The sequence below is a fragment of the Mustela erminea genome, chromosome 1, assembly GCF_009829155.1.
Source record: "Mustela erminea isolate mMusErm1 chromosome 1, mMusErm1.Pri, whole genome shotgun sequence".
Taxonomy (NCBI): domain Eukaryota; kingdom Metazoa; phylum Chordata; class Mammalia; order Carnivora; family Mustelidae; genus Mustela; species Mustela erminea.
In genome coordinates, this window is record NC_045614.1 from 15104124 (window position 1) to 15131429 (window position 27306).

At 52.0% G+C, this 27306-nt stretch overlaps 1 protein-coding gene across 4 annotated transcripts; it reads left to right on the forward strand.

Moving 5' to 3' along the window:
* Positions 1 to 1310: 1310 nt before the first annotated feature.
* NCAN (neurocan) lies at positions 1311 to 27133 on the forward strand. Of its 4 annotated transcripts, none has more exons than XM_032316757.1 (15): positions 1311 to 1450; positions 6112 to 6191; positions 7303 to 7716; positions 9627 to 9801; positions 9916 to 10043; positions 10562 to 10855; positions 11229 to 11819; positions 12014 to 13492; positions 17288 to 17404; positions 18444 to 18557; positions 20113 to 20271; positions 21259 to 21341; positions 23472 to 23616; positions 24361 to 24543; positions 24785 to 27133. In XM_032316757.1, the coding sequence occupies exons 2-15, from the start codon at positions 6119 to 6121 to the stop codon at positions 24928 to 24930; spliced, it is 4101 nt and encodes a 1366-aa protein (XP_032172648.1). In that variant the 5' UTR covers positions 1311 to 1450; positions 6112 to 6118; the 3' UTR covers positions 24931 to 27133. The 4 variants fall into 4 exon arrangements, with proteins under 4 accessions (XP_032172648.1, XP_032172660.1, XP_032172654.1 ...); XM_032316769.1 differs by lacking the exon at positions 1311 to 1450 and adding an exon at positions 4077 to 4173; XM_032316749.1 differs by lacking the exon at positions 1311 to 1450 and adding an exon at positions 4310 to 4415.
* The last annotated feature ends 173 nt before the right edge of the window (positions 27134 to 27306 follow it).

The window sequence follows — 27306 nt, forward strand, 5'->3', positions numbered from 1 at the left end:
TGCCATGATCACCCCATACACCAGCCTGTCAGCCGCAGACACTGATCTCATCATGATCCCTGACCTCCATCTCTCCTCTGTGATGAGGACTGAACAGTAAGCGTCCCTTCCGGTGTGTCACTCTGACCCCTACGGCCGTTACTGGCCCACTCCTGGACCAGAAGACTGGGGCCACATGCAGGAGACATGGACCCGTACCGATGCCTTGAGGCAACATTGCTCTCTGAGATTCTTCTTCAACCTTCACTCATTTCCATCCCCTCTTTGCTCTTTGGTAATATTGTCAAAACTATCTTGTCACCTATTTGTCCCCCCATCAGCGTGCACACACACGTGGGATAGGGGGGATTTACCATTTTCAGGTGTACAATTCAGTAGCATTAGTTATACGTGCCTGAGGGAGCAACGATCACCACTATCTTGTTCTAGAACACTTTCATCATCCCAAAAGGAAACCGGGACCCATTTGCAGTCATTCTCCATTGCCCCTCCCCCAACCCCCGGTAACCGCTAATCTACTTCCTGTCTCTGGATTTGTCTGTTCTAAACATGCCATATATGTTGAACCATACTATGGTCTTTTGTGTCTGGTTTCTTTCACTCAGCATGCTTTCAAGATTCATCCATGATGTGTGTGTAGCAGCGCTCCTTCCCTTTTTATGGCTGAATAATATTTCTTTGTAATGGATCTGGACTTCTTAAGGTTGAAGTCTTTCTGCGAAGACTTGCCCAAAGCAAAAGCATTCCTGTGATAACAGTATCTGCTCATGCGCTATGCATGCCCACTGGATCAAGGAACGAATGAAAGAATGATACATTCAGGCTGCAGCTGATGGAAACAGCTGTGGGGTGTGACAAGCCTGGGCTCCAGCGCTGCGAGTCTCTCACCAACTATGTGACCCAGGGATATTCCTATCCTCTCTGAGCCTGAGCTTCCTCTCTACACGCGAGATAAAACAGCAACTGTAGCCAAAACTGCTTCAGGTGTGAGCCCTGGAAAGTCAGGCAGACCAGGGTTGGAATCCCAGCTCTGCCCTTCCTCTCCGCGCTACGGCGGGAGCCACTTCGTTTCCCTGGGGCTCAGTTTCCACATCTGTAAGATGGGACAGACCCCACCATGGGGAGTCTGGGAATATTTAATGTGATTCCTGGGGCACATGAGCGAATGGTCAGGAAATCAGACGCAGTCTTCCTTTGGGTGGGGTGTGAGGTGACAGAGGTGGGGAGGGGGGCTTTAGGTAGGTGGAGCCCCCGCTCTCACGCAGCCGGAGGCCTCCGGCAGGCAGGGGCGCATGCGCAGAGCAGCCCCGCGGCCCCTTTATAAGCGCTGAAGCGGCTCTGGGGCGAGCGGAGCGCAGGGCGCAGGGGCTGGACCCCGCGCGAGCAAGGCGAGCCGGAGCGTCCTTTGTGCCGCGCGACCGCCCCGGGATGCGTCCGAGCTAGGAGTCAGGTGGGGGGGTCCGTCGTGGGGAGGGGGCCGCGTTGGGGGAGAGGTCCTCTGGATTAGAGACAGCACAAGATTGGGGAGGGGGCCTGGGATCAGAGAGAAGCCCCCAGAAAAGGGGGGTTGAGCGGGGGGGAGGGGAAACCCAGGTTGGGGAGAGAACGCAAACTGGGAGGGCGCTTGGGAATATCAAGGGGACTTGGATTTGGGGGTCAATCCCCGGCTTGCCGGGGAATGCGGAGACAATCCCAAGGTGGGGAGGGGGCAGGACTGGGGGTGGGTCTCAGAAGTGGGGAGGGGACACTGGGAACCAAGGCTAAGGGAGGGCACCCTGACTTTAGAGAGAAGAAGGGGACACCCAGATGCTATATGGGGGCTCCAGAACTGGGCATCCTAGTGTCTGAGATGAGACACCCCAGGATTTTAAGTGGGGATTCCCAATTTGCAGATGAATGGAGGAATCCAGGCTGGACTGCAGCAGGGAGGGGGTCCCTCCAGATTAGCCTGAGTATGATGAAAGGGGGCCTTTCCTGAGTATGAACCGCCACAGGAAAGGGGCACCCTACAGGCTCCCTCTCCTTTTGGCCCAGGTCCTGTCACAACATCCTGATTCAGGGAGGAGGCTCTGGGGGGCTCCTTCCCAAGGTGGTCCCTGTTGTTCCCTCAGATCTAGAGTTGGGGTGGTGTCCCTTCTCTCAGGGAGCACACTGGGTCTCCCAGGTGAATGCTAGGTGTGAGTCAACAAAAGCCCCCAGTTAGGATCCCCAGGACCCGTGAGGGGCACCCAGTCCCAAGAGGGGGGGCCGCTCCCAGCACCTCCACATCTGACGGTGTCCTCACAGAGAGACACAGACTCTTGCCTCACCCCTTTAGTTCAGGCTGCCCACAGAGATGCTTGTAGAAGTCCTGGCTTGGTTTGGGGGCATAGGCACTAGAAAGTAGGGGACTGGGACCCCAGGCCCAGCCTAGGGAGGAGCGACCCCCATTTCTGTGCGCGGGGCTTTGTTCCTCTCAGCAGCATTAATGGGAGACAGCCAGGATGAAGAGAGGGTTGGCACTGGGCCCCAGCGGGGGATGTGGGGGAAGGGCAGAGAGGGAGGGGTGGGCAGATCGTGGGACCTCAGAACCCAGCACCTTCGCTGGCTCAGGGACATTCCCAGATGGAAGGTGCCCCCGCCCCAGGAGGTGGTGTGTGTGTGTGTGTGTGTGTGTGTGTGTGTGTGTGTGTCTACCCCATGCTGAGAGATGTTTTGTGCCCATGGAGGGTCTGGGGTCCTCTGTGACTCTAATGTGACTGAGATTGTGTCTTTGTCAGGAAACTTATGCCGGGGGCCACATCACCAGGTGGCAAAATGATGTGTGCCCACCAGTCACCAAGGCCACATTTATCCAGCCTGGTCTGTGCCAGGGGCTGGCATCACCATGTGTGAGTGTGTGTGAGGAACTGTGTCTGCTGGTATGGCCTCGTCGAGGGGTTTATGTGGAGAGCCTGAGACTGTGGGTGTGTGTCTTTGTGCAGAAGACGTGCTGCCTGCCTTGTAAGTGCCCATATTGTCTCTCTTTGTTAATGTCACTGTGAATCCGAGTGTGCGTGTGTGTCTCCCAGGCTCTGAGTCTGGGGTGTGTGGCTGCATGTACAGAAAGGGGGTCCTCTCCTTGTGATTGGTGGTGTGGACCCTGAGCATGGGGGTGTAAGATATGGTTTGTGTGCAGAGTTGGGGAGCTAACGGGGAGACATTGGGGTTCAGGTTCCCAAGGGGCAGCCTGAGATGGTTTATTGAGCCTGGCTTCCGTTCTCCTCTGAGGAGTTCCACGGTCATGGCCATGCTCACGAATATGCCCAGACTCCAAGGCTAGAAACACACATGTGCTCATGGCCCCTGCAGAGGGGCACTTGGACCCGCACACCCAGAGACCACAGTGGGTCTCCTATGCTCCATGCAGTGCACAGAGCGGCTGCAGACCCATGCACACATCCGTACATCACAGGGCACAAGTTCATATCCTTGCCTGGACACAGCATCCTGATGTGCATCTAGGCACACACAAAAACGCCTGCTGGCAATCTCACCCACATTCAGTCCCCACTAAGACAGGAGGTGGGTATGAGGGAAGGACACACACACACACACACACACACACACACACTCCTTCCGGGCTGCCCCTCCTCCAAGGCCCCACAAGCCCCTTTTTGCATATGCATGAGGCTTGTGCATTATTCATGAGGGGACGAGCCCCAGACAGCTGTGTAAATGCTCACCTCTGGCTGCTCTGGGGAGGAGGTATTTTAAGAAAAGAGGTGTGGGTGTGTGAGGGTGCAAGTGGAGGGAACAGAGTGCATCTGGGAGGGCATGTGTGCACGTGGGAGGGTGCACCTGAAACTGTCACTGTTTGGATCACCTCTGTACATTTGCATGTGTACATGAGGCTTTGTATACAAAAAGCTGATTTTTAATTTGACATTTCTAGCATGTCACCAGTCTTAGCTTGTTCCATCCTCACCATAACCCTATGAGGTACATGCTGGGTGATCCCCATTTTACAGGTGGGGAGACTGAGGATGATGAAGCAGCCTGTTTAAGGGGTCATACAATGTATGAAAAGTAGAGGCAGAGCTTTTTTTTTTTTTTTTCCTACTTAATCTCTACACACAGTGTGGGGCTTGAACTCATAACCCCAGATCAAGAGTCACATGGTCCTCCAACTGAACTAGCCAGGCAGCCCTGGATGTAATCTGTGCTTTTAATCATACTGTGTGTCTGTGTGTGTCTGTGTGTGTGTTCTGTGTATTCTCTGAACTCACCCCCTCCTAAAGCCGTCTTGGGGCAGGTGCAGCCCAGAGTCCTGCCCCACCCTCTAATACCTTGCCAGGCCTAGAACAGCCATCAGGGGACGTCACACTTATTCAAGGTTCCAAGGAGGAGAAATGAGAACAGCCTGGAATGGAGAGAGAAGTTGCTGAGATTTACGGGTTGGTAGTTGGGAACACCATCCTGGGGTCTGGACTCTGCTCTGCTGTGCAGCCTTAGGCAAACTGCTGTCCTCTCTGGGCTAGAGGTGCTGCCAGAGGAAGGCAAGGAGACTAAGTGGCAGTGTCCCCTCTGGGCAGGGTCCCCTCTGGGCAGGGTCCCCTCATTGCTGCCCCAGAGTTCAGCACCACGGATAGGTCCCTGGCTGGCCTCCCAGTAGGGCTTCTGGGATCTGGGAAAGGTCGTTGGGGATGGGACTAGCTGTCCTCCACAGCCCCCATTCTGGCTCTATCTACACTCCCTTTCTCGGGGCTATCCTTTTATTGGGGTAAGGGTGCAAACGCTGGGTTTATAAAGTGTGTTTTAACTTGCCATCTGTCCCCATCTCCTGAGCCCCAGTGAGGGGAGTGGTACAGAGGGTTGGAACACATTGGGGAGGGACTACCTCCCCAGGGTTTCTAGGCTCTGGAAGGATGTGAAACCCGGGAGGGTGTCCCAGTGCCTGGTTTGGGCCTTATGGTTGGCATTCAATAATTGCCCTCCCGGTTGTGGCCCTCCCGGGGCCACAGGGGAGAAGGCCGGACCCATAACTGGAGTTTCTCTGTGGACCTAGGAGGCAGCTTCACTAGGTAGTATGAAGACAGAAAGAGATTGGGGTGGGCAGGGGTGAGGCCCCTTCCTCCAGCTGGGACTTGGCAGCTTCTCAAAAATCTCAGAAACCAAGAATAGAATCTTGGCGACAACCAAATCCTGGAATTGAAGCTGAGAATCGTGTCAGTCAGCAAACCAGATTAAAGGCTGGCATGGAGGCCAGCCTACTGCCAGGACTGGGGACCCCAGGCAGACTGGGACTGACTGCTGCCCTTTAGGAAACCCTAGTCTTACGGGTGAGGCCAACCTGAAAAATGAGATTTCGATCTTGGCTGTGTTAATGTCAATAATAATAATAACAACAGCTCAGGGGAGGCTGGTGGTGTAATTGGAAGAGCATGTGGCTTTTGATCTCATGGTCATGAGTTTGAGTCTCAGGTTGGGTGTAGAAATCACCTAAATAAATAATTTTTTTAAAAAAATAATAACAACAGCTCAAATTTACTCCTTCATGTGAAGCAGTTCTAGGCATTTTATTTATTTATTAGACAGAGAGAGCTAGTGAGTGCACAAGCAAGGGGAATGGCAGGGAGAGGAGAAGCAGGCTCCCCACAAAGTAGGGAACCACATGTGTGGCCTGATTCCAGGACCCTGGGATCATGACCTGAGCTGAAGGCAGATGCTTAACTGACTGAGCCACCCAGTTCTGGACATTTGATATGTATCAACTGTATTTATGCATCTGTTCCTTCCAACTACCTGATGTTATCCGTGTCTAACCTACAAAGAAACCAAGGCACAGAGAAGCTAATCTGCTTTGTCCAGGTCACACAGCAAAGAACAGGCAGAGAGCTAACCCCAACTCTGATTCACTCCAGCACGCATGCTTCTGACTGTGAGACTTGTTTGTTGGGATTCTAAAGTCAGTTGGTCTTGGGCTTAGATCCTAGATCAACCCTTGCTTGCTGACTGTGTGACCTTCAGTGACACACTAGCTGCTCTGAGCCCCAATTTCCAGATGTGTAGAGTGGGGGGACTTGGTCCTTCCACACTGTCTGGGAAGGTTATACTCACTCCCATTCCACTTCTCTCTCCATCTTGTTCCAGGTCCAGGATGGGGGCCACATCTGTCTGGGCCTCAGGCCTCCTGATGTTCCAGATGCTGCTGTTTGTGGCTGGGGAACAGAGTGAGTGGGCTTGTGGGGTGGGAGAGGTTGGTTTCCGGGGTACTGACAAGATGGGGAAGCTTTTTAACTCTAGAGCCTTTTCCTGCTGGCTCTCTGGCTTGGTCTGGAGAATAAAATGAGAATAGATGAAAAAGGTCTTTGAACAGTCAAAAGCGAACAAGACACCTGAGAGGTTATTTTTAGTCATTGCCAGCGGAGGCTGGAGGTTCCTGCCTCTCACTGTTTTGCTGAGATGAGCTGGAGAGAGAGGGAAAAAAAAAAAATGATGAGAATAGTGTAGAGATTGATTAGTGATGCCTGCCAAGGGTGGGGCAATTGAAATAAGGTATGTGTAACTCTCCTTGGCATCTCCCCAGTGGTGGTTAAAAGCCCAGCCGTTAGAAATACCTCCTGATTGGTTCTGTGGTCTTAGGCAAGTACAATGATGTGTCTGAGACTCAGTTTCCTCAACTCCCCTGAAACATAATGAGACGTGACTACCTCGGCCTATGGTTATGAAGATCAAATGAACTGATTGCTATGTATAGTGTCCATTATCTAGAAGGTACTCCACAACATTTCCCTTCTCATGGCTGCATTAACTTTTGGAGCAACTGTGACTCAGAGAAGGACAGTGACTTTCCCATGGCCGTACAGTGAGCAGTGACAGAGAGTCAAACCCCTGGCAGCCAAGATCTGGTTTTGGAGTGGAGGCAGAATATGAAGGGATCTGACCCTATTACACCTCTTCTGCTCACAGATCTGTGCACATCACAGATCCGCTGACTATATTATGATGTTTTATTTTATTTTTTTAAGATTTTATTTATTTATTTGACAGAGAGAGATCACAAGTAGGCAGAGAGGCAGGCAGAGAGAGAGAGAGAGAGGAAAGCATGCTCCCTGCTGAGCAGAGAGCCCGATGTGGGACTCGATCCGAGGACCTCGAGATCATGACCTGAGCTGAAGGCAGCGGCTTAACCTACTGAGCCACCCAGGCGCCCCTATTATGACGTTTTAGGCAACCTACTCTTTCTGGCTTCAGTCTCTCCATCCATAAGGTGAGGGAAATAACATTCTCTGATAGTCCTTGTCTTTGAGTCCTGTCCTCTTTCCATGTTGTCCACTCCAGGCACACAGGACACCACTGCTGCTGCCTCTGCCACCATCGACAAGGGGCTCCACATGCAGAAAGTGGGGTCGGGGTTGGTTCGGGCCGCACTGGCTGAGCTGGTAGCCTTGCCCTGTCTCTTCACCCTGCGGCCACGGCCAGGTACAGCCCGAGAAGCCCCTCGGATCAAGTGGACCAAGGTGCGGGCTGCATCGGGCCAGCGTCAGGACTTGCCCATCCTGGTGGCCAAGGACAACGTGGTTCGAGTGGCCAAGGGCTGGCAGGGACGCGTGTCCCTTCCTGCTTACCCACGGCGCCGGGCCAACGCGACGCTGCTACTGGGACCACTGAGGGCCAGCGACTCTGGACTCTATCGCTGCCAGGTGGTGAGGGGCATCGAGGATGAGCAGGACCTAGTGCCCCTGGAGGTGACAGGTCAGTTGAGGGCAGGGGAGAGGACAAGCCTGGGAGGGGGGCTGAGCCTGAAGCTCATCCACAGAATGTCACCTTAGAGATCACTTCTTGAACAATGATTCTCTTTCGAGTCTTCTGATAACATCCCAAAGAAAATCTTCTCCAGGACTACCCTTTCTGTCACACTTCTCTCTTAGCTAAGAGAGAGCAGCTTCTGGCTCAGTCTCTTGTGGACCATAGTATTTTATAGGCTTTTATAACTTTAAGTCCCTTCCATGGTTACTTACTTTCCCATAAGACAGAGTATATTGACTTTCTATTTGAAATAGGAATACAGATTTGCTTTTACAATAAATTTATGTTTTTAATACAATAAAATAAATTTATGTTTTAAAGAGTGAGGTTTTCTTTCTAAAGTCAATTGAAAAATATCTTAAGTAAATAACAGTCCTCAAATACCTGTTTAACCCACTTCAGTATTAAATTCCTTCTGTTGAAATATCCTGTGCTTCTTTTCCTAACTGATCAAGGTGAACAAAACAAAAAAATTTCTTGATTATTAAAGCAAAGTCCTAGAGCAGGGTGTGGCACAGTTGATGCGTAAAAAGGTAATTGACAAAGGACTCAGTGAATGCGTGTTGTGTGGAAAACATCCTGTGGATGCTTGCTGGGAAGTTGATTTCCCTTAACCTTTGTTGGCCATGGGCAAGTCCCTACACCCCCAGTCTTCCCCCACCCAACAGTGTCTCACTGCATATTTTATGCGGTCAGCCAACTATTCCTTTTCCAAGGCCTTGCTGCTCAAAACTGAGAAAGCTTGAAGGAAACTGGTAAATGAGGAAGGAAGAAAATTCCACCTCTAGGCTTGTTCAATCGATCCATTCAGTGAAACATTTATTGAGCACCTACCATATGCTAATCTGGTGCTGGGGATAGAATCATAACTGAGATGCAGCTGTTGCCTTCCAGGGCCTCTGATAAAAGAGAATAAAATGTTTCATTCCTTTGTTTTGCTCAGATATTTCTTTCATCCCTAAATCAAAATTTCAGTCACAGTGAGCCCATGTCACCTCCTCCAGGAAGTCTTCCATGACTCCATTTCCAGGCTGAGCAAGAAACACTTGATCTCCCATTGTCATCTTCCATAGCTTCCTCTATCAATACATATATTTAATCCCCCCGCTTTTTTAAGATTTTGTTTATTTCTTTGACAGAGAGAGAGACAGAACGGGAGAGGGAACACAAGCAGGGGGAGTGGGAGAGGGAGAAGCAGGCTTCCTGGTGAGCAGGGAGCCCGATGTGGGGCTCCATCCCAGGACACTTAACAACTGAGCCACCCAGGCGCCCCTTAAGATTTTATTTTTAAGTAATTTCCACACCCAGTGTGGGGCTTGAACTCACAACCCCGAGGTCGAGTTGCCTGCTCAACCAGCTGAGCCAGCCAGGTGCCAGGATGTACTTATATCTTAAAAGGCAGAGTTTCTTGCACTCTTTTCCATGCCTCCTGTCACTCCCAGGGTCTAAACCTGGCCATGGAGAGTGCTATCTTTGAAGCCAGACCATCCCGGATACAAATTTTGGCTGTGCCTCACACGGGCTGTATGGAACTGGACATGTCCCTCAGCCTTTCTTAGCCTCAGTTTTCTCCTCTGGAAATGGGGCTAATCATGGTGTTATTATAAGATTTCAATGAAAAAAGCTTATAAATGCTTATTACATGATAAACCTTTGACAAACTGTAACCCTTTATGGCCATTTTTATCAGTTTCCCTATCTAAAAATGGGGGCCTATCAGTCTGGCATGGTATAGGGCAGTATGGGGGGGCAGGTCTCTTATTATCAAACCAGGGGAAGGGGCATTCTACAAGAGGGAGGTCTGTTCTTGAAGATCCCAGCATAAATCAGCCTCTGTCCTGGACGTTCTCCCACAGGTGTGGTGTTCCACTACCGGGCAGCTCAGGATCGCTATGCACTGACGTTCGCAGAGGCCCAGGAGGCCTGCCGGCTCAGCTCGGCCACCATTGCAGCCCCACGGCACCTACAGGCCGCCTTTGAAGATGGCTTTGACAACTGTGATGCCGGGTGGCTCTCTGACCGCACCGTTCGGTGAGGGGGCACACAGGGTCAGGGGACGTGGAGACCAAGACCCTGGGGAAAGATGGTCATGGGGGAGCCCCAGGCTCATATATTTGACAGGGACCCCCCTCCTTGTCTTGTCAGGTATCCCATCACCCAGTCCCGTCCTGGTTGCTATGGCGACCGTAGCAGCCTTCCAGGGGTGAGGAGCTATGGGAGGCGCGACCCACGGGAACTCTACGATGTGTATTGCTTTGCCCGTGAGCTGGGGGGTAAGTCTGGGGCTGGCAGGACACCCCCACCCCACTTCCTGGAGCTCTGGTTACCTCCCCAAGCCCCATGCTTCCCTAAATCCTTGCCGAGCTCTCTTAAGTCTCATCCTTCTCTAAACCTGCAGCCAGTATCTGAACTCCCCCTTTTCTGAGCTTTCCTACCCTCCCTCAGCCCCTCTCTCTGAGACCCTGTCCCTTTTCTGAGCCTCTCCTTCTCCCTGGCCCTCTCCCTCTTCCTACTCTGTCCTCTTCCTCTCTGAGCGCCCCCTCACCAAGCCCCTCCATTTCTCTGAAACCCAGCATACTCAAGGACCTGAGTTACCCTGTTTGTAAAAAGAAGTTAAGGCCCTTCTCTTAGCACTGCATGAGAGGTCAAGACTTAGACGGGTCAGGGTGAGCACAGCTGTGGCTGTCCCCGCCCGCCTGGTTTAGCCATCACCCAAACCCGACCAGGCTGGGGTTTAGAGTGGGGAAAGATCCTCCAGGCCGGGATGACGTTGGACCGGGCCTTCCCGCAGGTGAAGTCTTCTACGTGGGCCCGGCCCGCCGCCTGACACTGGCCGGCGCGCGTGCCCAGTGCCGCCGCCAGGGCGCCGTGCTAGCCTCGGTGGGACAGCTGCACCTGGCCTGGCACGAGGGCCTGGACCAGTGCGACCCGGGCTGGCTGGCCGACGGCAGCGTGCGCTATCCGATCCAGACGCCGCGCCGGCGCTGCGGGGGCCCAGCCCCGGGTGTGCGCACTGTCTACCGTTTCGCCAACCGCACCGGCTTCCCAGCGCCCGGAGAACGCTTTGATGCCTACTGCTTCCGAGGTGCGTTTAAGGGCCCGCCCCGAGGTGACACAGCCAGGTCAAGGCCACGCCCCTGGGAGTTTTGCCTTCTGGTGGAGGTGGAGCCCAGATGGAGGAGAGACCCTTGGAAATGAGTTCTGCGATGCTCCATCGCAGGGTGAAGGCCTGACCGACCTTGACAGTGGGTCCTAGCCTGAACAGTAGGGGTGATAATTTCGCATCTCCCTCTCTCAGTCTGGGGGAATCCCAGAAACCACTCAGAAGTTTCAGACAGAGAGGCACAGAGAGACAGATACACAGGTGTGTGCCACAGCATGCTGGAATGGGAGTAGATTTCAGGTAGATTTCAGCCAGCCCCTGGACCTGACACAACCTTTTTGGCTTTCTCCCACAGCTCATCACCCTACACCACATCAACACGGAGACTCAGAGACCCCCTCATCTGGGGATGAGGGGGAGATTCTGTCAGCAGAAGGGCCCCCAACCCAAGAACTGGAGCCCAGCATTGGGGAAGAGGTGGTCACCCCCGACTTCCAGGATCCTGTAGTGTCCAGTGGGGAGGAAGAGCCTCTGATCCTGGCAGGGAAGCAGGAATCTCAGGAGACCCCCAGCCCTGCCTCTGGAGGCTTCACACTAGCCTCAAGGGCCCCCCTGGAGACTGAAGAAGTGTGGTTGAGCACAGTGGCCCCCAGCCCTAGCAGCCCTAGCACTGCAGTGGGCACACACACGGAGGCCACTCCTACTGGCCCCATACCCAGGAGGAGGGGACGCTTTAAAGGGTTAAATGGGCGCCACTTCCAGCAGCAGGAACCCCAGCAAGGCCTGGAGATGGGGCTTGAGGACGGCACCCAGCCCCCGACCCCAGAGGCTGCTGGGAATCACGTGGAGCCTCTGGTGGCCACAGGAGCCACAGAAGCCTCAGGGAAGACCCAGAGCCAAAGCCCCTGGGCCGTGCTGACTAATGAAGTGGATGGGCCTGAAGCTGGTGAGTGGGGTTCAAGGAGGAGGTGGGACCTGCTGGGGGGCGGTCTGAGGGGGACGTAGGAAGAGGCTCCACATCCCAGCTGGGGCCCCCAGCCTCACCAAGCCTCAGAAGCCCCCTCTTCCTTGGGCCAAGGGGACTCAACAGAAGGTACCACTGAGAGATAATTCGAATTACTCTTGTTAATATTGTTTCAGGTTTCCCTGGTGGCAGGAGCCCCCCAGACCCCTGGCTGTGGCCCCCAACTGCTGTACCACCTAGCATCCCAGGCCCCAGCAGTGTCCTTGGCCTGAAGCTAGAGGAAGCCAAGGGTCCCAGTGTGAGGCCAGCCATTCCTGACCTGCCCTGGTCCCCCTCAGAGGCCACTGCCCTGGCACCCAGCCCCTCAGAAGGCCCCAGCACTGCCTCCTGGGGGGTGTCCCCTATGGTCTCTTCCCCAGACTTCCCTGTCATGGCCATGCTTCGTGCCCCGAAACTGTGGCTACATTCACACCCTACGCCCCTCCCCACGCAGGCCGACAGGGTCAAGGGGCAGACTGAGGTCATGGCCACTGGTCCACCCTCTCCTGCCTCAGAGACTGAGGCTGTCCCCCAGGACCCCATCCACCCAGAGGAGCATTCCCTATCCCTCTCCTCAGTCCCGACAGGACAGAGTAGAGAGACTGCATCCCCGACAGTCGGCAGCTACCGAGCGGGACGTCCAGTAGCTTCTTCGCAGACAGCCACAGACACGCAAGCCGGAGCCAGTCCTGACCATCCCAGGACAGACTTTGGAGAAATGGGGGAGAGCCACCCTACTGGGTTCAGCAAAACTGAGCTCCCCAGATCCAGTCCACAAGCTTCTGTGGACAGGAATGTGGCAGAAGATTTCTATCCTGCCAAGATAGCCACTGAGCCCACAGGAGTGAGAGACATCTCGGTGTCTGAGTCTGGGGTCTTCAGCACAGCGGAAAGCCCCAGTTCAAGTTCTCAGGCCATCATGGAGGAGGCACAGGGCACGTGGCCCTCACTGCACACAGACGGGCTGGACTCCCACTCCCCATCGGCGTCCTCAGGGGGCCCCAGAGTCGTCTTGATTCCTGGGGGCACCCCAAGTTCGGAGCCTTGGGCCCCTATAAATGGAGAAGCCATGTTGGAGCCCACAGATTCCACAACCAAACTGGATCCCAGTGATGCTGATGGGATTTGGGAACCTGGATCCCACGTAATTGAGGGAGCCAAAAGCCCTACCTTGAGCCCTCAAGTGGCTGTGGATTCAAGCATGGCAATGTCCCCCTGGTCCCTGGACCAGGGGGACAAGGTTGGGGTCCTGGCCATGTCCACAGTGGTCTCCTCAAGCTCCCAACCCCATCCAGAGCCAGAGGGCCAGATGGTGACCCCGGGAACACCGGGAGCCTTGGCCCCTTCACATGAGGGCAGCCCCCCACAGGAGCTGGTTTTTCCTTCTTGGGCACCAACGGCAGCCAGCGTGGACAAGCCTGCCTCAGTTTCCTCAGGACTGCCTACAGTGCCGGGGGACTCCCCCAGCACCCTTCTGCCTGCCTCCCTGGGCCCAGAGGAATTTGAGCTGGAGGTCCTGGCAGGGAGCCCAGGTGTGGAGGGCTTCTGGGAAGAGGCAGCGAGTGGAGAAGAGCCGACCCTGCCAGGGACCCCTGCAAATGGGAGTGCAGAGGAGGGTGAGTCCAAAGCTTGTGACCTCATCTAGCCCACTGTGGTCATGGCTGAGGGGCAAGAGGCCGGGGAGCTCAGCTCTGGGAAGGGAGGGTTATTCCCGGGGACCCAGCGAGGTGACGTGGCAGGAAGGGCTTTTTGTTCAAGTGGGAATTGCAAGTGGGATTCAGTGGTGCGGATCGTGGGGGCCCTTGAGCCACAGGGAAAATGGGTACTGGGAAGAGGCAGGAGGGGTGGGCATCACCCCCACTTTATAGAGTCCCAAAATAAGACTTAGGGAAGTATGTCTGCTTCCTAGTGAGTAGCCAGACTTCAGTCAGAGCCCGAGTCTGTGGCAGCCTTAACCTCTCTCTATCTGGGGGAGTCCAGAGAAAGTCAAATGCCTGGTTCTCCTGGGCCTCGTCGGCCCGCCACCTCAGCTAGCAAATGCTGGCTTTTTTTTTTTTTTTTTTCCTTTTTGGTTAATTGAGGTTTAAAAAAAAAAAACAGGAGCAGCTAACTAAAAGACACTTTTTCTGAGTTGCAAAACACTCTTATTAACACAACTGGTTTTACACTTGCTCCTTTTTTTGAAGGCCAGGTGTGGCCGTGCTGCAAATAGCAGAGGCATGGTTCCATCTTCGACAACCCCCCTCCCTGGACACCCCTGGGCGGTGTCCAGGATGGCATCTCATTTTCTCGGATGCCCAAGAGGCAAGTGGACTCTGGGCAGGGGCACAAGCCTCCGTAAAGGCTGAGGCTTATCAGCACTTCTTGCTTTCTTGGCTTGTTCTGGGGTCTTTTTTTTTTTTTTTAACCCTTCTTTTTGGGATCAATTGATTTTCTTAAAAAAGATTTTATTTATTTATTTGACAGAGAGAGAGAGAGAGATCTCAAAGAGGCAGAGAAGCATGCAGGGGGGATGGGGAGTAGGCTCCCTGCTGAGCAGAAAGCCTGATGTGGGGCTCGATCCCAGGACCCTGGGATCATGACCTGAGCTGAAGGCAGAGGCTTAACCCACTGAGCCACCCAGGCGCCCCTTGTTCTGAGGTCTTTACTGGAATCAGCTTGCTCCATCCTTATAATGTCCGTGTGGAACAAGTCCTAGCATGATCCGCTTTACAGATGGAGAGACTGAGGCACAGGGAAGTCAGTGGCTTCAGCCGAATCATGCCACTGAGGAGCGCGTAAATGCTAAGATTTGAATGAAGGCCATTGGACAACAGTGTGTCCCAGACACTAGGTCGCATGGTGCATATTTCATTGGTATCAGAAACAAACACCCGAGGTCTTGGGGAAAGGGTGAGCTCACCCAGGGAAGGAGCAGAGAAGAGACTGGTGGCGGGGGATAGGCAGACTGAAGGAGGCTCAAAGCCAGAGGAGCTAGACAAGGGGTTGCTCAGAGAGGCAGAAGGGGAAAATCATGGGTAGGGGTGCTCAGGAAAGGGCACCCTTGGTGGAGCCCCCAAGACCATAGTTGCGTCTGTCTTGGACTCTGCTGGGTTCTTGGCTCCAGACTGAAGCCAGTGGCAGCCTGGGTAGAGGGAGGCAGCCAACGCTGGGGGAGACCCAAGCGCCTACCCACCCGCCTGCTTGTAGCAGAAATGCTAATGAAGCCAAAAATAAATGCAGCACCAGTGTGCGACTGAGTCACCGCCAGCCCGTGGGTAGGTGTCGGCAGCTCGGGGCACCTGGCGGGGCTCACGCGTCCCGGCGCCCGGCAGCCCCATGCATGTGCACACACGTGCTGGGATGGTAACAGGGACGGATCCATCCAGCCGCAGGCCCCTCTGGCCATCCACGGGGGCACATGCCACCACCTTGCGGACTAGCATGGGTGTCTGAGTGAAGGCACAGTAGCTACTTGCATTCAGTTAACAAGCAATTAGTGAGTGCTGTGTTTCAGGCCCCATCTGGAGACCAAGTCCCTTGTCCCCTGGAAGCTGACATTCTGGGGCAGCATTCTAGAACTTTAAAATGATAGAAATGTTCCAGAGCTGTGCTGTCTAACATGGTAGCAACCAGCCACGTGGGCTTACTGAGTCCTTGCAGTGTGGTTCGTGTGACTGAGAAACTGTGTTTTTACTTTTATTCCATTTTAATTTGAACTTGAATAACTATATGTGGCTGCCATGTGGAGCGTCAGTGTTCTGGGGGAAGACACAGACCAGTAATGATGACCCCAGTAAATAAGCAAATTATACGGGAGGTTAGAAAGTGATATGGGCAAAAGAGAAAAATAAAGCAAAGTGTGGGGTATCCCAGTGGGAGTTTTCTCATAGTGGAAAGGGGAGTCAGAAAGACCTCTCCAACCACATGAAATCTGAACAAGCCGGAAGAGGGTGAGGCAAGAGCCATGGAGAGATCGAGAGGAAGAGCATTCCAAGCGGAGGGAATAAACTGGACAAAGGCAGACCCCTGCCTGACCTGTAGTAGGAACAGCAAGGCTAGTGTGGCTGGAACAGAATGAGCGAGGGGAAGAAAGGAGGAGGTGGGGCAGGGAGAGGTTGGGAAAAATCACACAGAGCCCTGTGGGCTGCAGTGAGGACTTTGGCTTTTCCTCTGAGGGTAATGGGGAGCCATGGAGGGACCTAGGCAGAGGAGGGATGTGACCTGACTCAGGTTACATAGGCTCTCTCTGGCGACTATGGGGAGAACAGCCTATGGAGGGTGACAGCAGAGATCAGACCAGGGAGGAAGCCAACTGGTTATTACCATCTCAGTTTCTTGGGAGGCCTTGGACCAGGAAAAACGGAAGCAAATTCTAGATTTTAGGGGCCAGAGAGAGGCCCTTAAACTTCCAGAACGTTGGAGGCCAGACTTGTTCTCGTACTGTTCTGCTGTGTGACTTTAAGCCAGACCCACTCTTCTCTGGGTGATGGCTCTAGTGTCTGCAGTAGAAAATGGGTGGTTGGCCTAGGATAGCATGACAATTCTTGCTCTGCTCCTATCAGGGCCAAGGGTGGAGACCACCCACCAAGGCATCTGGGCCTCAGAGAGGCCAAGGGGAGACTCAGCTGCCTCCAGGGAAACCCAGCTGATGGGGGGAAATGGTGGGTGAGGGAGACAAGGACACATATTCCCCACTGCCCCGTGAGTGCCCAGTCCATACCGAGCAATGCTGAGACTCTTCAAGATGCCTCAGGTTGATATAGACAGAGCCAGACAAGACATTATGGTCGCGACTGGGAGAGGGATGAATTGTTTTGATTTCTATCTTGTAGATGAGGCAACTGAAATTCAGAGAAGTAATTTGTCCAGGGTCCCTCGTGAGTGGCAGAGCCAAGGATTAAACTAACCTCTCTGATTCCAGAGCTCGTGGTTAGAACTACTATAATCCACCACCTCTCTGCAGTAAAACCACTGAGGTTGCATCAAAAAAGATTGAGCCACCAGAATGAGGGAGGTGATGATTCCCACTTTTGCCAGTGCTGCTTATACCCCACTTGGAACCTTATGTCCACCTCTGTGCTCCAAACTGGGAGAATTACGATGACCATTAGGGCAAGCCTTGAAGAGAGGGACAGGTCAGGGAGGCATTTAAACCCACATTCCAGGAGACTTCCAAAAAGAAGCTTCAGGAAGCCCATTCTCATTCAGTCAGTGTGCATAAGCAGAGTGGCCCACTGATGCTCTGGGCAGTTCCTGAGGGGAGTAAGCTCCTCATCACAGGAGCATGCAAGAGGAGATTGGTAGCTGCCTACTGGAAGTTATAAGGGGACTCCCTGGAGAGGGTTTCTTGGGATCCTTAGGTCTGGCTTCTGGGAAAGCAGGCAGCTTGGTGGCCTACCTCCTCTCCACACTGCCTGTCCACTCTGCAGCTGCCTTGGATCCGTGCGAGAACAACCCTTGCCTGCATGGGGGCACCTGTAAGGCCAACGGTACCATGTACGGTTGTAGCTGTGACCAGGGCTTCGCCGGGGAGAACTGTGAGATCGGTGAGTGCCCCAGACTCAGGATGGGAACCTAGACTTACTTGAATCCGAGGCCTGGGGTCTACTCCAGCGGACATCCCCAGGAGGACTCAGGAATAAAAAAAAAGGCTGACTTCAGAAGCTCCCTTCCCCTCCCCATCTCCTGGGATCCAATAAATCAGCCCCAGTTTGCTGAACCAGCACCAAACAGCTGAGCTCTTGTCCTGGGGACCAAGACTCAGGTGTGCTGCCTCCCATTTACTCCGGCAGAGATGAGAGGGGAAGATAAACGATAAGGCTCGGACTCTTCCCAGATCCGAGGGGGCCCTTCTGAGCCCGAAAGCTCAACACAGGAAATAGGAAAAATTACGAAATTTTAACAACAAATATAAATGCTATCAGTCTTGACCTCTGCGCACTACCTCATTGACTTCACAACCACACTAATTACAGAATTATAACAATAAACATAAGCAGTGTGATTTCTTGAACTCTTTTACCAACCCTCCGCTTACAATCACCCTTGAGAAGGTGCTCTTTTCATCACCACTTTGCAAAAATTAAAGAGTTCCAGGGAGGGGAAGTGACTTGCCCAAGGAATACAAATCCCGGGCGCTGTCTACACAGGAGTTGTTAGGAGAGCTCAAATGATAGCTAGGTCCACCTACAAACAGCGTGCTGCCTCGGCGCGTGTCCTTGCAAATGCTCTGGATCTCGGTTTCCCTAAGTTCCGCATTCTGGAAAGACCCTCCATCTTTGACATTCTGTGAGTCTGGTTGCCAGAGCATTACTTTCACTGTTCCGAAGTCCAGTGGAACATTCCACACACCCTGGCCCTCAGCTGGCCCAGTGGCATCTGCTCTCATTAATGCTAATTCATGTTAATTGCGTGGGGTTCCTCCCCTTGACCTCCAGAGTCCTTGGGCCAGCTGTGCAGACCACACCGTTGGTTCTCTCTGGCCCAGGACGGATGGTAGGATCATGACCTCATCTTCTGCCTGGTTCCTTATGGGGCCTGGGAGCCAAGGGGAGGCCGACCTCTGACTCTGTCCCACCCCTCCAGATATTGATGACTGCGTCTCCAGCCCCTGTGAGAACGGAGGCACCTGCATTGACGAGGTGAACACATTCGTCTGCCTTTGCCTCCCCAGCTATGGGGGCAGCCTCTGCGAGAAAGGTGAGTCTCTCCCAAGACTCCTGGAAATAGTACCAAGGAGTGGGTTTGGTGGTTGGGCCACGCATGCCCCTCCCGTGCTGTAGGTCTCCATCTCTGCTTCTGTGGCCATGGGTTGAACAGATGACCAGTTGTCGTTTGGGGCTGAAACTCACATAACATAGAATTAACCTTAGAGTGTACAGTTCAGTGGCATTCGGTACATTCACAATGTTGTGCAACGACCACCTCTAGCCATTTCCAAGACATTTTTGTCACCCTGAAAGGGAATCCTGTATCCATGAGCAGTCACTCCCCATCCTCCTCTCTCAGCCCCTGGGAGGCACCGATCTCCTTTCTGTCTCTGTGGATTTGCCTGTTCTAGACGTCTCATATAAATGGAATCCCGCACTGTGTGTCATTTTGTGTCTGCCTTCTTTCGCTCAGCATGTTTTCAAAACGTATCTACATTGTCGTGTGACTCAGGGCTCCATTCCTTTTTATGGCAGAGTAATATTCCATTGTAGGGATCGACCACATTCTCCTTATCTGTTCATCACTTAGTAGCTATTTGGGTTGTTCCCCCCTTGTGGTTAATGTGAAGAGTGCCACTGTGAGCATTCATGTGTAAGTTTTTGTTTAGACACCAGTTTCCTTTCCTCTCACCTCATTCTTTTTGGTTACACCTGGCTGGAATGGCTGGGTCACAGGGCAATGCTGTGTTCAATGTTTGGAGGACTGCTAGGCTGTTTCCCGCAGTGGCTGCCCCCATTTTACATTCCCACAGACAAAGTACGAGAGTGCCAATTTCTCCACATCTTCGCCAACACTTGGTGTTGCCCTTTTTACTTATTTATTTATTTTTAATTTTAGCCCTCCTAGTGGGTGTGAGGTGGTGTCCCATGATGATTCTTTTTTTTTTTTTTTTAAAGATTTTATTTATTTATTTGACAGAGAGAGATCACAAGTAGGCAGAGAGGCAGGCAGAGAGAGAGAGGAGGAAGCAGGCTCCCTGCTGAGCAGAGAGCCCAATGCGGGACTCGATCCCAGGACCCTGAGATCATGACCTGAGCCGAAGGCAGCGACTTAACCCACTGAGCCACCAGGTGCCCCTCCCATGATGATTCTGATTTGCATTTCCTAATGGCTAATGATGTTGAGCATCTTTTTATGTGTTTATTGGCCATTTGTGTAGCTCTTTGGGAAAAATATCTATCTGAGCCTTTTGGCAGGAGAGAAATTTTAGGACGTCCTGAGATCCATTTCCCGAGTTCCCCGGGGCCACACAGAGTGTGTGGGCCAATCAGAGAAGGAGACGTCAGGGTTGGGATGAGAGGGGTGGGTGTAAAGATTTCCAGTTGAATCTCTTCCTGCAACAGAGAAGTGAATATGGGAGGGGAGAGATGACGGGGGGGGGGGGGGGAGAGCCTCTGGGGGATGGGGACAGGAAGAGGGGTGATCTGGCCCCACAGTAACCTTGGGTTTTGTCCTCTCTCTGGTGTACTGGCTGTGCTCATGGCCAGGAGGGCGGGGCTTGGCCCAAGGCCAGTTTCCCTCACACTCCCATCCCACCTCCCAGACACGGAGGGCTGTGACCACGGCTGGCACAAGTTCCAAGGCCACTGCTACCGCTACTTCGCCCATCGACGGGCGTGGGAGGACGCCGAGAGGGACTGCCGCCACCGGGCTGGCCATCTGACCAGCATCCACTCACCTGAGGAACACAGCTTCATTAACAGTAGGGACGCTGGGGTGGGCAGGGTGGCCCCTGCTGTCCCTCTGCCAGGGCATCCCCTAGGATCCTGAAGACCCTACCTTTCTGAAGCTATGTGCATTCATGCCGGCCCTGACCCCTTGAATTCACATGTCCATTTACCCACTCGCCATTCCATTTATTCACTTCATTCCTTCATTCACCAAAAATTGACTGAGTATGTGCTGGCACCGTTCCAGGCGCTGGGACACAACGGTGAGTGAGACACAGATTGTCCTGTCTTCAGGGACTGACGTTCTTGCGGGGGCTATTGGCAAACAAGTAAATATCTAATTAAATAAGTCTATACTATAATTTAGCTGGTCCTGAGTGCACAAATGACAAAACAGAGCCAGGGGAAAGAGGGCAATGAAGAGGCATCTGTGATGTGGGGGATGAAATGAGGACGGAGCTCTGCAGAAATCTAGAAAAAGAGCGTTGCATCAATTACATCTGGCATTTATTGATTTATTCATTATCCCCATGCCATTGGCTCATCCATCCAATGATTCACATTTCCCCCATGCCCTCCCCTGTTAATTCCTTCATTTGTTCATTCCCTGGATCCCTCCTTGTTGTTGTTTACCCCCCTCCATCGTAATCAAACACAGTCAGTGACTAATGCCCTCACTCGCTCACCTGCCTGCCCTGTCCGACCCCACTGCGGGTTCTCCCATCCCTTTACTCTCCTTTTCTGCAAAGATCTGATGCGTCTCTGTTTATTCCTTCTTCTGGCTGTTTGTTGAAGCCACAGATCATGGCAAGACTGGAGCTTAATCCCGGCTTTTTTCATGCTTCCCTCCCCCTCCCCCTCTCATCTGTGTGGGAAGCGAGGGAGCAGGAGCGAGCCCACACAGAGGCTGGGGGAAGGGCTGGGCTCCTCCCTCCCCACACCTTCCACCACTCCTCCAGCCCACATCCCAGGCTGGGGGAGGGGTGGGCACCCAGCCCTCAGGATGCCCCACCTCGCAGGCTTTGGGCGTGAAAACACGTGGATCGGCCTGAATGACAGGATCGTGGAGAGGGATTTCCAGTGGACGGACAACACGGGGCTGGTGAGTGGCAGAAGCCAGGCTTGGGTCTTCCTAGGACAGTGGGATGGGTAGGAGCTACGTGGGCTCTGTGCTCTGGCCTGACTTTACCCTCTTGTGCAGATCCACCAGAGGTCCTTATAGCTCTGAGATTCTCAACTTGGTTGGCAAAGGAGCTTCAGCAAAGCCCCAGCCAGATAGCCCTTGACTTCCCAGCCCTGTAAACATCTGGTCTACCCTATGGCTAAAGTTAGAAACCTAGGGCCGGGGCCTGAGGCCTCCTCTTGCTCATGACCCTGTCCTCGAGCCATGGACACTTAGATATGCCGACTGCCCTACAGCCTCCCTTATCACTCACTGGGACCCCTCCAGCAGCCCCCCAACCCCATCCCCAACACACTCGCGACCCACACTCCTGCCCCACCACCTGGCAGCCAGGAGAACTTTTTGAACAATTGTGGTGAAGTTCACATAACATAAGATTAATCATTTTAAAGCTTTCTTTTTTACATTTTTTATTTAAGTCATCACACCCAGTAGGGGGGCTGGAACTCATGACCCGGAGAGCGAGCGTCGCATGCTTTTCTGACAGAGCTAGCCAGCTGCCCCCCAAATCGATCATTTTAAAATGTATAAATCAGTGGTATTTAGTACCTTCACAGCGTTATGCAACTGTGACCTCGGTCTGGTTCAAGAATGTTTTCATCACCCCAAATGGAAAACCTATATACACGGGGACCTTCTAAAAGTCACACACCAGATCACGATTCTCCCTGCTTCAAGTCCTCTCAGACTCTCTATTGTTCTCAAGATAAAAGGCCACCTCTTCCTGCTGTGGAAAACAGTCTGGTGGTCCCTTAAAAAGTTAGTCACATGGGATTACCACATGACCCAGAAACTTCACTCCTAGGGAGACACCCCAAAGAAGTGAAAGCAGGTACTCAAACAGACGTTTGGACCCTCATGTGCACGACAATACTATTTATAATAGCCAAAAGATGGAAACAACCAAATGTCCATCAGCAGATGAATGGGTGAACAAAATGCTGTCCATCCATATGATGAAGACTGTTTGGATACTAAGCGAAGACATGGTACAATGAGGATGAAACTTGAAAATATTATGCTTAATGATGGGGCACCTGGGTGGCTCAGTGGGTTAAAGCCTCTGTCTTCGGCTCAGGTCATGATCCCAGGGTCCTGGGATCGAGACCCGCATCAGGCTCTCTGCTCAGCAGGGAGCCTGCTTCCTCCTTTCTCTGCCTGCTTCTCTGCCTACTTGTGATCTCCATCTGTCAAATAAATAAATAAAATCTTTAAAAAACAAAATATTATGCTTAATGAAACAAGCCAGGCATAAAAAGGTCACATATTGTATGACGTATGATTCTATTTTACGTGAAATATCTAAAACAGGCAAATTCATAGAGACAGAACATAGATCAGTGGTTGCCTGGGGCTTAGGACAGGGCCGAATGGGGAGTGATTGCCAACAGGACAGAGTTTCTGTCTGAAGGGATGACAAAATCCTGGGGACAGATAGTGATGAGAGTTGTACAACGTTGTGAATCGTATTAATACCAATGAAATGGACACTTATAAATGGTTAAAATGGTAAATATTATGTGATACGTAGTATACTCAGTTTAAAAGAATCCATCTCCTCTACTGCAAAAACTGGCCCTTGGTCCCCTACTGACCACACCCCAGCTCCATCTAACGGCTCCTACCCACTGGCCTCTGTTCTGTTCCTCAAACAGGATAAGCTCTGTCCTGCCTCTGGGCCTTTGCACTAGCTCTTCTCTCTGCTTGGAATTCTGTTCCCTGCCATTTCTGTCCTTGAGTCTTCAGCAATCCCCTTGCCTCCTCAGGGAATCCCTCTGGGACCTTTGTTCAGCTATTCATGTAACAGTGACCCATGTGGAAAACAGACTGTCAGGGAGAAAGGAAGGAGGTAGGAGGGCTGAGGAAGAGGGCACTGCCGCCTCTTGGCCAAAGGCGGGGTGACTCCGAGTGCAGCAGAGGCCACTGTCAGGAGTGGTGCCCGTTGTGTAAATCGAAACACTGAGTCCTTAAAGTGTGAACGGTCTGGCCAGGGGAGTCCTGCACTAGGCAGTGACAGAGCCTGAGTCCCTCTCTTCCCTATTTCCGCAGCAATATGAGAACTGGCGGGAGAACCAGCCTGACAATTTCTTCGCGGGCGGGGAGGACTGTGTGGTGATGGTTGCACATGAGAGCGGGCGCTGGAACGACGTTCCCTGCAACTACAACCTCCCATACGTCTGTAAGAAGGGAACAGGTAGGCTGCTACTCGCCCCACCGCTTCCCTCCTGCCTCTCACACTCACTGGTTCTTTGTTTTATTTCCATTTTTGTAAGTGTAAGTCAGCCCTGCCCACTTTTCACTACAACACTGTGTGAGAGTGACCATTTTTTCCCACTTTGGCCAATTCCGTGTGTTCTCCAACTTTTTGTTCTGTGTTCATCTGAGAGGGGAAAAAATAGTATCTACTTGTTATGGTCGTTTGCATGTCTTTAAGCATGAGAATAACCAGCTGTTCCTATGTCAATAAGCTATTTGTATGTGTTTATTTTTCTAGGATAATAGTTCATCTCCTTTGCATAACTTTCTGTAGGCATGTTGGTCTTGTTGATTTGTAAGAGCTCTTTACATATTAAGAGAACACTTGGAAGCATTCTCATGTCTACCTACCTCTGATACTTTTGTTTATTCTTACCTGTGTTTCTTTGCCAGTTTTCGTGTCCTTTCTTCTTTTCATTTGCACAGGTTTATTCTTGTCTCCCACATCCTTCTCTGCCATCATGCATAAGAACTGAGGAGGGTGGGATGTGTCCAGGAGGTTTCTGTCCCTAAGGAGCTCTTGGTTTGAATAGAGGAGACACACAGTCACATCCAGCTGGAGAAGTCACAGCTGGGCAAAGGGCAGGATTTTGCTGAGGGGTGTATTATACCCCAAAAGAGAGGAAACCAGTTCAGCCCCAGTTGTGGCCACTTCCCTAACTGGTGGTTCCTCTGTCTCCAGTGCTTTGTGGTCCCCCTCCGGCAGTGCAGAATGCCTCACCCATTGGTGCTCGCAAGGCCAAGTATAATGTCCATGCCACTGTACGGTACCAGTGTGATGAAGGATTTACCCAGCACCATGTGGCCATAATTCGATGCCGGAGCAATGGCAAATGGGACCAGCCCCAAATCGTCTGTACCAAACGTAAGTGGCTGTCCCCAGACACCCCAACACAGGTTTCCAGCTATTTGTAGTCTCCAATCACAACATCTTATCGCTACACATGTTGATCTGCCTGATAATACAGCCCTGCAGATAAGTGGGAACTTACCAGCCCACCTGGTGTTTCCTTCATTTCTCCTCTGCCTGGAAAGTCTCCCTGCATCAGGCCACCCATCTCTCACCACCTCTTGCCACTTCCTTGTTCTCCCTCATTTCCCTGCAGCCAGACGGTCCCATCGGATGCGGCGACACCATCACCACCACCAGCACCATCACCAGCATCACCACCACAAATCGCGCAAAGAGCGCAGAAAACACAAGAAACACCCAGTGGAGGACTGGGAGAAGGAAGAAGGGAATTTCTGCTGAGAAACCAGGCAAAAGGAAGCACAACCCCCTTCCCACACCTTCTCTGGAGCCTTCACGTGGGGAGACAGAGCCCAGAGAAAAACAAGAGGGTCTGGAAGCCCCTGTGCCCCAAACCACATCCCACCCCCATAACCCTTTGTAAAAAACTACTCTCTCCTCTTTCTTATATACACAAGGTCCACTTGGCAGGCAAAGCCAGGTATCTGAAAGGTCAGTTCTAGTCAGGCTGAACTCTGGGAGCATCTCCCAGTGGAGGGAAGCACAATCAGCAAAGATCATTCTTTGCACCGGTTAAGTCTTTTGTTGGTGAGGCTGACTACCAGTTGTTGAACTAAGGCTTTGATGAGGGTGCAAAGGTATATATTTGGATTCACACTAAGGAATTGTTTATCACATCAGACATGCAGGCTTAGTAAACCATCAGATGTCCTAAATGTGGGCTGGAGCTTTTAATTAAGGTCATTGGCTTTGGAAGTTGAAAGTTGAACTTGACAGCTGCTCTTCCTCCACCCTGGACTTCAGCCCAAGTTCCGTCTTTGGTCTTGGGAGATAAATGGAGTGTGGAACTCCAACGTACTGAATTTTAGGAATGTTTTAGAACAACCTCCTCTGTGCCCTCAGAGTTAGGGGTCAGGATAGTCAGAGCAATATATGGGCAGTGGAGGGAAGGTGTATTGCTTACCCTCCCAGGTCGAGTCCAATGCTGAGATTTGGTGGTTCTGTATGTGTGGTGAATCTCTCTCACACACACAGAAGAGAGGATGTTTAGGGCTTGATGAGCCCAGATTTCTTCCCCCTCCATCTCTCAGGGAGACAAAGAACCTCCTTCCTGGACCAAGGAGGTGCCAAGTTTTCTAGCTCAGTGCCCATACCCATCCCTCAAGAGACATCAGTAGTGCCCCTGCCCTGGGTCCCACTCCTATTCCTACCCCATCCCTGTCTCCATTCATTGCCTGGCGGACTAGAAATGCTTAAAACTTGAAGTAGTGACATCTACCTGCAGTCATGTTGTAGAGAAATGCACAGTGTTAAAACCGAAACACACACATACACGTACACACGTGCACACACACACACACATATTTTTCTCTCATCGTTTAAAAAAATCTTTTAAGTGGGAAAGAACTGACTGAATCTGTTCCCCCAAATCTGCAACCTGTAAAAGAACTTTCCAGGCCAAAGGCCAGGATTCAGCTCCCTGATCTCTGGCAGGAAAACCCACACCTTATCCTCCATGTTTTGTCCGCTCTCAACTCCTCTACTCTGGGCAAAATCTATGGATTTGTGTTAAAAACCACAGTGGAGAATGGTCCTCTGCAGGAAAGAAAAATAAACAAACATATGGCCCAAGGGTTCCATAGAGAAAGAAACGTGTTCATTGAGCCTCTATTCCTCCTGGGAAATAATACTGTGGAGTCTATACTGAGCTAAAGAGACACACTCTCTCGTTGAATCTTCTCAACAGCCCGGTGATTTTGGAACCATTATTTTCCCATTTTATACATGACAAAACTGAGGCTCAGGTAAGAAAAATGCACTGGTTTGAAGTCACAGCCAAGATGGGAGCAAGGATTTGGTCCATCCACTGTGACTCCAAACACTGCCCTTTACTTTGGGGGAAAGGGTTGAAATGTAATTGCACTCTCTCACATACATGGCAGACTTAGGATAAGACTGAGAAGTGCAAACTAGACCCTTGTCCTTGACCATGGTTGTCAGTCTTCCCTGCTATAGACATTATCCACTGTTCCACCTTATTGTCATAGAGAAAGCCCAGGGATGTACATTTGCCTTCTTGCTTTGATAACTTTTTTGGTTTAAAAATATAATAATACAACTTCAGTAATTCATGTCATAAAATAATTTTCCTTTTGGGGGTGGTGCTGGGATGCAACTTTTTTTTGGGGGGGTGTCTTGGTTTATGCTCCCTGCCCTTGACCCCTTTAGTCCCTTGCTCTGCCTCCATCCCAGCTCCGTGATGGGAGGGGGCTCTGGTCTTTTCTAAAGTGGGTGGTTTGTCTTTTAGTCTTTCCCTTTGGGATGTACGTGTGTGTTTGCGTGTGCCGCGTGTGTGTGCGTGTGAACAGCTTCAGGTTCTGCTGGTTTTGCTGTGAGCTGCAGTGTTCTGTGGGTCTGTGGTATCTGACACTGTGGACATTAATGTACTTCTTGGACATTTTAATAAAATTTTTTAACAGTTCAACCTGCCTGTCACCTCCTGGGACCTTTCCTCATTTATTCACTCAGTGAGTACTTACTGAGCAACTGTTATGAGCCATGTACTGTGCTGGGAGCTGGGGAGACAACGGTGAACAAGACAGACATGGCCCCTGGGAGGTGGTCAAGGAAGGCTTCCTAGAGGAGGTGAATGGAATC